This window comes from Cherax quadricarinatus, chromosome 18, assembly GCF_038502225.1.
Source record: "Cherax quadricarinatus isolate ZL_2023a chromosome 18, ASM3850222v1, whole genome shotgun sequence".
Taxonomy (NCBI): Eukaryota; Metazoa; Arthropoda; class Malacostraca; order Decapoda; family Parastacidae; genus Cherax; species Cherax quadricarinatus.
The window spans coordinates 31,538,673-31,548,099 of NC_091309.1; the positions used below are offsets into that span (position 1 = coordinate 31,538,673).

Genomic DNA, 9,427 nt, shown 5'->3' on the forward strand with positions numbered 1-9,427 from the left:
TGTATGTGCCAGTGTATGTACCAGACAGTGTATGTGCCAGTGTATGTACCAGACAGTGTATGTGCCAGACAGTGTATGTACCAGACAGTGTATGTGCCAGACAGTGTATGTACCAGACAGTGTATGTGCCAGACAGTGTATGTACCAGACAGTGTATGTACCAGTGTATGTGCCAGACAGTGTATGTGCCAGTTTATGTGCCAGACAGTGTATGTGTCAGTGTATGTACCAGACAGTGTATGTGCCAGTGTATGTACCAGACAGTGTATGTACCAGTGTATGTGCCAGACAGTGTATGTACCAGACAGTGTATGTGCCAAACAGTGTATGTGCCAGACAGTGTATGTGCCAGTGTATGTACCAGACAGTGTATGTGCCAGACAGTGTATGTGCCAGTGTATGTACCAGACAGTGTATGTGCCAGACAGTGTATGTGCCAGACAGTGTATGTGCCAGACAGTGTATGTGCCAGACAGTGTATGTACCAGACAGTGTATGTACCAGACAGTGTGTGTACCAGACAGTGTATGTACCAGTGTATGTGCCAGACAGTGTATGTACCAGTGTATGTGCCAAACAGTGTATGTGCCAGACAGTGTATGTGCCAGACAGTGTATGTGCCAGACAGTGTATGTACCAGACAGTGTATGTACCAGACAGTGTGTGTACCAGACAGTGTGTGTACCAGACAGTGTATGTACCAGACAGTGTGTGTACCAGACAGTGTGTGTACCAGACAGTGTGTGTACCAGACAGTGTATGTACCAGTGTATGTGCCAGTGTATGTACCAGACAGTGTATGTGCCAGATAGTGTATGTACCAGACAGTGTATGTACCAGACAGTGTGTGTACCAGACAGTGTGTGTACCAGACAGTGTATGTACCAGACAGTGTGTGTACCAGACAGTGTATGTACCAGTGTATGTGCCAGACAGTGTATGTGCCAGACAGTGTATGTGCCAAACAGTGTATGTGCCAGACAGTGTATGTGCCAGACAGTGTATGTGCCAGACAGTGTATGTGCCAGATAGTGTATGTACCAGACAGTGTATGTGCCAGATAGTGTATGTACCAGACAGTGTATGTACCAGACAGTGTATGTGCCAGTGTATGTACCAGACAGTGTATGTACCAGACAGTGTATGTGCCAGACAGTGTATGTACCAGACAGTGTATGTACCAGACAGTGTATGTACCAAACAGTGTATGTGCCAGACAGTGTATGTACCAGACAGTGTATGTACCAGACAGTGTATGTACCAGACAGTGTATGTACCAGACAGTGTATGTACCAGACAGTGTATGTACCAGACAGTGTATGTACCAGACAGTGTATGTACCAGACAGTGTATGTACCAGACAGTGTATGTGCCAGACAGTGTATGTACCAGACAGTGTATGTACCAGACAGTGTATGTACCAGACTGAAAAAATCAACAATCGTCTTAAACCGTAAAATATTTAACAAGTTTTTCCATCGCAGTCCTATGACAGGATAGTTATGATGATGATGATGATAATGCTAAGACAGAAGGATAGTAAGCCCATAGATGGTTATCTACGTTACTACTACTGCTACTACTACTACTTTCTTGTAGATGAATGGTTCAGAGAACCGACATGTTGATAAATTAGACACATATGCAACTCTTGGGTATCTTTATTGAGGAAACGTTTCGCCACACAGTGGCTTCATCAGTCCATACAAAGGAGAATCTTGAAGAACAGGAGGAGAATGAGGTAATCAGTCCCTCAACCTTAGTCGATGTGGTCAGTCCATCAATCTTGAATAGAATACGGCATACGTGCGGAGAAGGAGCTTATAAACCGTTGGCAGGATCTTAATGGCAATATAAACACAAATGCAGTATAATGTGATCCTTTATTGACTACGTTTCGCCCACACAGTGGGCTTTTTCAAGTCACAAACAGAACTACCTGGGGTGGAAGGAACGCGAGTATTTATAGTCCGGCTGAGGTCAGGTGTTTGTGACTTGAAAAAGCCCACTGTGTGGGCGAAACGTAGTCAATAAAGGATCACATTATACTGCATTTGTGTTTATATTGCCATCGTGTCGGTATTTTATACCATTTATTTCCAGGATCTTAATACTTGGGATCTTAATACTTGGGAATTCTTCGCTTGCCTAATTCTTGGGCACGACCTACTTCAACATTGAACAAATGTTACACGACCTATGACTGCTGCACCTCTCCTGCCAACGGTTTATAAGCTCCTTCTCCGCACGTATGCCGTATTCTATTCAAGATTGATGGACTGACCACATCGACTCAAGGTTGAGGGACTGATTACCTCATTCTCCTCCTGTTCTTCAAGATTCTCCTTTGTATGGACTGATGAAGCCACTGTGTTGCGAAACGTTTCCTCAATAAAGATACCCAAGAGTTGCAAATGTGTATAATTTATCAACTACTTACTTGGCTGGGATTGTGAAATTCATACATGGCTGGGACTGTGAAATACATGGTTGTGATACGAGTGATACATTATGGATACAGTGGATACACATTTCTCTGAAGATGATTTGATGACATTTTTCTTTTGCATAATAAAATGTATAGGTGTGCCAGGTGCCAGAGTAATTGTACCGGCAAAGTTTACAAAGGCTGTAGATGGTTCGGTCTACATCGACAGTAGAAATAGGTCAATATATTAGCCTCGTAGCCGATTACTGGCTGGAAAACCCCACACGTTGTATAAAGTGTTCTTGTAGCTGGTCATTTACGTGGCAATATAAACACAAATGCAGTATAATGTGATCCTTTATTGACTACGTTTCGCCCACACAGTGGGCTTTTTCAAGTCACAAACAGAACTACCTGGGGTGGAAGGAAAGCGAGTATTTATAGTCCGGCTGAGGTCAGGTGAAGAATGCTGCATCTGATGATGTACCGAGTTGGGTTGTAGAGTCTGAAAACTTGGGTAGCTTGGAAAGGAGACTGGACAAGTTTGTGAGCAGACCTTCTACAGTGTTCTTATGTGGGATAGCGATGAAGAAGTTTCTTGGCAAGTGGTTCAGCTATGTTATAGAAGCCACTATTCTGGTTGAAGTTGTCGGATATAGAAATAAGTGATGATTCCAGGATTCTTCGGTATTGGGTGTTGTCTTCTGTGGCGATAAGTCTTGAGTTTCTGTAGTTTATCAAGTGGTTGTGTGAATTACGGTGTTGTACGCATGCATTCCTTGTGTCGTCAGACCTGCTTGCGTATTGGTGTTCTGAAATACGTGTTTGGAGGTCCCTTGATGTTTCGCCCACGTATAACTTGTTGCAGTCATTACAAGGGATTATGTATACCCCTGCAGAGGATGGAGGCTTGTCCTGCCTACTACTGGTGATGTCCTTGATGGTCGTGGTTGTGGAGGTAGATACTTGGAATGATGTTTTGGCAAAGATGTTGGAAACATGTTTGGCAGCATTCTTCACCTGACCTCAGCCGGACTATAAATACTCGCTTTCCTTCCACCCCAGGTAGTTCTGTTTGTGACTTGAAAAAGCCCACTGTGTGGGCGAAACGTAGTCAATAAAGGATCACATTATACTGCATTTGTGTTTATATTGCCATTGTGTCGGTATTTTATACCATTTATTTCCATGGTCATTTACGTGCTGCTACAACTACCCGATAATTATAGTCGACCTTTTCTTTGAGGGTTTAATACTTTGGTTATTAAGTCTATATATAATGGATAAGTATTAAGTGTATATACAATGGATAAGTATTAAGTCTGTATACTTTGGTTAACTATTAAGAGTGTATAACTGGGTTAACTTCACTTTCCCTCAAGCACTGGCCATCAATATGGAACAAAATTCGTGTGTATTCATAAGAACATAAGAACGAAGGAACACTGCAGAAGGCCTACTGGCCCATGCGAGGCAGGTCCAAGTCTCCTACCGGCTTAAGCCAATGCACCCAACCTAGTCAGGTCAGGTCACATTGACTTAAGGGAGGAACACGGCAACCGACCTGGTAGCACAAGCTATCAGGTCCAACTCACACCCACCCACATCCACTCATGTATTTATCCAACCTATTTTTAAAGCTACACAACGTTCTGGCCTCTATAACGGTACTCGGGAGTTTGTTCCACTCATCCACAACTCTATTACCAAACCAGTACTTTCCTATATCCTTCCTGAATCTGAATTTTTCCAACTTAAAACCATTACTGCGAGTCCTGTCTAGGCTAGATATTTTCAGCACACTATTTACATCCCCTTTATTTGTTCCTGTCTTCCAGAGTATATACTTGTTCAGTTTCTTGTAGGTACGTCTGCCGACCCTCACAAACATATCTACATCATCACAAGAAATTTTCAACATTTACGCTCTAGGTTACCAATATATAAGTGGGCGTCTTATCTGCCACTTGCAAGTGGTAAACTGTTAACCATCTGACCCTTCAACGGAAAAGTGCATTAATGCTGGTAAAGGACTTTTCTTTCAAGGAAATGGAGCTACCCTTCCATTTTTTCCACCATTCCTGAGTCAGGCGCTCTATGACCCCTACGGATTTAGCACTTGCCCATAAATACACATTGATAATTTTATAAATAAATTTATCTGTTTACCTTGACAAGGGAGTCCAGTTATTACTTCATGTTGATGTTATATCAGTAAGGGTCATACCACGTCCTGGGGTATGCGAGATACAACAGGTTTGATCCGTGGAGAGGGCAACTCTAGTTCACTGGATCATGAGCCCGTCGTCAGCATCAGGTCACCCTCTCCCCCTCTTGATGGGGAGGAAGTTGTAAGAACTGTAGAGTGTAGCGACCTGGGAGGTCACTCAGTGTTCTTGACAACACAAAACCTAACATCCAAGTAGCCAGCAAGGTCTTGAGAATTAACTAGGCTGTGATGGGTATGTGGGCCAGCGGGCCGCCAGTAGCAATAGCCGCGTTGATCAAATGTCAGTAGTGTCTTCTCATTAATCTCAATTACTAATGTTCTCACACAGATATATGCTGTTCTTATAAAAGCCTTATCAAGTGCTTTAGTTTTGAGATACACAAAAGTAATACCTGGCCATTACAACACTCGTCAGGATGCTCACACAGTTCTAAGTGGTCTCCATGATATGTTCCGCACAGAGCATGAGAGAAACTCAATACAGGATAGCAATAAAATTTAGCTTCTTAGGAGAATGGGTTAATATAATTAGGTAGTAGATCAGCAGTTATAGTTTGGTGGTGTTGCAGCTGCAGAGCACGACGGAGGTGGAGAGTCGTGGTGTGTGCACCTCCAGGAGCTCCCTCACAACCAACACCCCCACCAGCGTTTCAACCAACACCCCCACCAGCCTCAACCCCAACAACAATTCTTCTAGCGACACACTCTTGGACTACATTCCTTCGAGTCTATCTGTTGACAAGGAAAGTCCTACCAAAGTCACCCACAGAGAGAGTCATAAAAAATATAACGGGAAGGAAAGTCCAACCAAAATATGTAGAGAGAAAGAGAGTCCAAGCAAAACATGTAGAGAGAAAGAGAGTCCAAGCAAAACATGTAGAGAGAAAGAGAGTCCAAGCAAAACATGTAGAGAGAAAGAGAGTCCAAGCAAAACATGTAGAGAGAAAGAGAGTCCAAGCAAAACATGTAGAGAGAAGGAGAGTCCAAGCAAAACATGTCACGGAAAGGAGAGTCCCATTAGAAAATGTCGCCTCAAAGACATTTCCATCAAGACGTGTCGAGGTGCGGACAGCTGCATCAAAACATGTCAAGACAGGGAGTCGCCCGTCAGAACGTGTTACGATCAGGACATCCACATCAGAACATGGCAGGGCATGGACATCCCCACCAAAACACCACACAGCAAAGACAAGTCTCCGAAAGACGCCCACAACAGGGATGACTGTAACAGAGATTTCCTGAGGAAAAGCTCCAAGGACTCTTCAGGCAACCACAGGAGCCACAAGCGCCACTCTCGCCAGGTACTTCTTAGTGGTGATTATCTGCCACACTACCCCTGTTCTTGTTTATATAACATTGCGTCTAGTCCGCCATCTTTGTTAGTAGTAATAGCTTAACAGCTGGAAGTCAGTCAACGTGATGTAGACCTCCTGAAGCTTCAAGTATTCATTGCCTTTAAGCAGCTTAAAATAACGAGGTTTTCCGTGATGCCACATGTAGGGTGCACAGTAGCACCATATAAGCGATTCCAGTAGTGTAAATATGCTATAGTGTAGATCCATTATTTCCTGAATTAATGGGAAACTACAGTGACTTCAGCAAAGTTTAGAATGCTTTCGAATACTTAATTCCAAAGTAATAGAGGTATGTTACTGTAATGAGACTTTAGACACTTTTGACTAGAAGACGGTACACATGCATGCCAAGTAGTGTTGAAGAAGTTAACTTTAATACTGTTCCTCCTGGTGATGCATGTCCAGGACACTCAAGAAGCAATTGTATGAGATACCTGGGGGCAACGTTACGTAACTTTTATTAAAGTTCCTGACGTAGCACATTTAACACTTCTGTATCTCTTGGTATTATATACCTTGTGAGAAGCACTTGCTGCTTGTTTCAACTCTCACCAGAACAAAATTATCAACTTCGACATTATGTGTAGATAAATAGTTCCGAGAACTGGCTAGTTGATAAATTAGACACATGTGTAACACTTTGTTATCTTTATTAAGGAAACGTTTCGCCACACAGGAGCTTCATCAGTCCAGTACAAAGAAGAATGGTGAAGATCAGAAGGAGTTTGGTAATCAGTCCCTCAGCCTAGTGTCTATATCTCTCCATCAATCTTGACATGGATACCCAAGTGTTGCACATATATCTAGATTATCATCTTAAAACACAAACCTGTGTGTTCCTTTCATGTAGGTTTTGCTTCTTGTAAATTATCTCCTAGATGTTGTAATTTTATAGAAACATTAATACAGCTGAAATGCATTATCACTAATAACAAAATATATTATTAGAAATATAACGTTAAGTTGTATCTTGAGTCATCTTGTCCACACCAACCTAGACGAGTGTCGTACCTATGTGACTAGTTAAGACGATACTTCAACCTTATCCCGCTCTGTTGCCAGACTACCTTGTTTACTGACTGGTCAGCTATACTGTTACCGCCAGGGGCCCGCATGCCCACAGACACTATAACCTGGGAACTCTTAGTAGGTAGTGATCCGGTCTCCTCTTGTAGGTGTCAACACGTGTCGTAGCATATCTTAAAGGTCCCTTATTCTGTAGCATACATGTGTTGTAGCATCTTAAAGGTCACCGTTATTTTCTACCACACTGTTGTAGCATAACTGCTCTTTGTTGTTATCCAGGTTATTACTGTCTTGGAGGTCCCTAGTATAGTTATGGAGGTTATTAGTATAGCCATGGAGGTTACTAGTACTGTTATGAAGGTTATTAATATAGCCATGGAGGTTACTAGTACTGTTATGAAGGTTATTAACATAGCCATGGAGGTTACTAGTACTGTTATGAAGGTTATTAATATAGCCATGGAAATTACTAGTACTGTTATGAAGGTTATTAACATAGCCATGGAAATTACTAGTACTGTTATGAAGGTTATTAACATAGCCATGGAAATTACTAGTACTGTTATGAAGGTTATTAATATAGCCATGGAGGTTACTAGTACTGTTATGAAGGTTATTAATATAGCCATGGAGGTTACTAGTACTGTTATGAAAGTTATTAATATAGCCATGGAGCTTACTAGTACTGTTATGAAGGTTATTAATATAGCCATGGAGGTTACTAGTACTGTTATGAAAGTTATTAATATAGCCATGGGGGTCATTAGCACTGTTACGGAGGTTATTAGTATAGTTATGAGCGTTATTAGTATAGTCATGGGGATTACTAGTACTGTTACGGAGGTTATCAGTACTGATGAGTGTTACCTGGTGGTAGACTGGACAGGTTTTGCATGTTATTTTCTCCCTCAGTGACACTTGTCATATCTCAGGTGACCAATGTTGCACCTAAAGTCTTTCATGTTACAATGTAACCCACATTTGTGGCACCTGATACCTGTAATGTCTGAACTGTCACTTGCATGCGGGCTCACTTAGCATAGTAATATCAATAATGCAAATTTTTTAATGTGCAAAAACGTTTATGTTTTGTAGATTTAAATAATTAAACACGTTACATAACTTACTAAGAACGTAAAGCTGGAGGAACACTGTAGCAGGTCTGCTGGCCCATACTTGGCAGATTCTTCTAAGATAACACCCCCTATCAAATATTCCTCAAACCTATTCTTAAAGTGGTGGGCAGGTTGACTAACATTCCCGAGGTTGACAGGAGGTTGAGACAACATCGTCGAGGGTAGGCCAGACACTGCATCCCTCAGAGTTGGTAGAAGCCACCACAGCCTCGGTCAAGCAGGAACTGCTGCACCTCTCCCTCGCCAGACAAGCTCTCGAGGCTGACAAGGTAAACTCATTTGCGTTTTCAGTTTTTGGGTTATTTATATTTATAATAAAATACGAGAATGTTAGTCAAAAAAAGCGTATATAACATCACTTCATAATGGTCTTATTGTGTGAGCAGCCCCAGGGTGAGACTTGGTGTTTAGGCCCCCAGGGTGTCGTACTGCAGCCAACCTTAACAAGAGACTTCAACTAAACTATCTGTTCCTCTTCCCCGTTCCCTGTGTCAAAACACTCCCCTGGTCACCTACCTCACCTGATACCCACATTACTTGTCTGTCCACTTCACCTGACATCCAGGTGACCCGACTTGCTCTGTTGCAGCTGGAGTTGACGCGGTTGTTGGAGCAGCGTGAGGGGATTATTACAGAGCTGCGGAAACAGATGTACCAGAGGGACAAGACCATTCAAGCGCAGCGAGCGCAGTATGAAGAAGTCATCAAGAACGTCCAGGTATGTCATTACTTTTAAAGAAACGTTTGCAATTGCAATGTGAAAGGCCTCAGTCAACATTTTCCTGCTCTCTGGTGCTCTCTGGTGGTGGTTGTGCACATGCATATGCACAGATAAAATATGTCGTGCCGATTTTGGCTTAAATAGCAACGCTCTTCTTGCCGAAAAAGGCAAGCGAAAAATTGCGTATGCAGTGATTTCGCAAAAATCATTCTGAACCTAACGAAAAATGTTTATGTTTGTTTATTAAATTATTGTAAACGTAGCCTAATCCAACTAAATGTATTTTAGATAAATTAAATTGCGCTTGTTATAATAAGGTTAGGTAAGTTTTCTAAGGTTCTTTTGATACAAAAATATTAATTTTTACATTAACATAAATAAAAAAATATATCTTTCAACGTATAAGAGAATTTTAGAAAGGGCTTAATCTTAAAAGTTCTTGCTAACTGACCAATTTTACCTATTCAGCAAGACATGTATATGTATGTATGTGTGTGTATGTGTGTGTGTATGTGTGTGTATGTGTGTGTA

The 9,427-nt window shown here is 41.8% G+C and overlaps 1 protein-coding gene across 9 annotated transcripts in view; it reads left to right on the forward strand.

Annotated features, from left to right (window-relative positions):
• LOC128689222 (uncharacterized) overlaps positions 1–9,427 on the forward strand; it is a 413,444-nt gene that overhangs the window by 392,565 nt on the left and 11,452 nt on the right. For 7 of the 9 annotated variants that reach the window (XR_011392158.1, XM_070086379.1, XM_070086382.1 and 4 more), the window contains 3 exons: positions 5,228–5,959; positions 8,313–8,444; positions 8,765–8,893. Coding sequence is in view for 8 of the 9 variants with exons in the window: in XM_070086379.1 (XP_069942480.1) it covers positions 5,228–5,959; positions 8,313–8,444; positions 8,765–8,893 (993 nt within the window). In the remaining variant the exon portion in view is untranslated. The remainder of the gene's footprint in view (positions 1–5,227; positions 5,960–8,312; positions 8,445–8,764; positions 8,894–9,427) is intronic. The other 2 variants (XM_070086385.1, XM_070086386.1) reach the window with 1 other exon arrangement.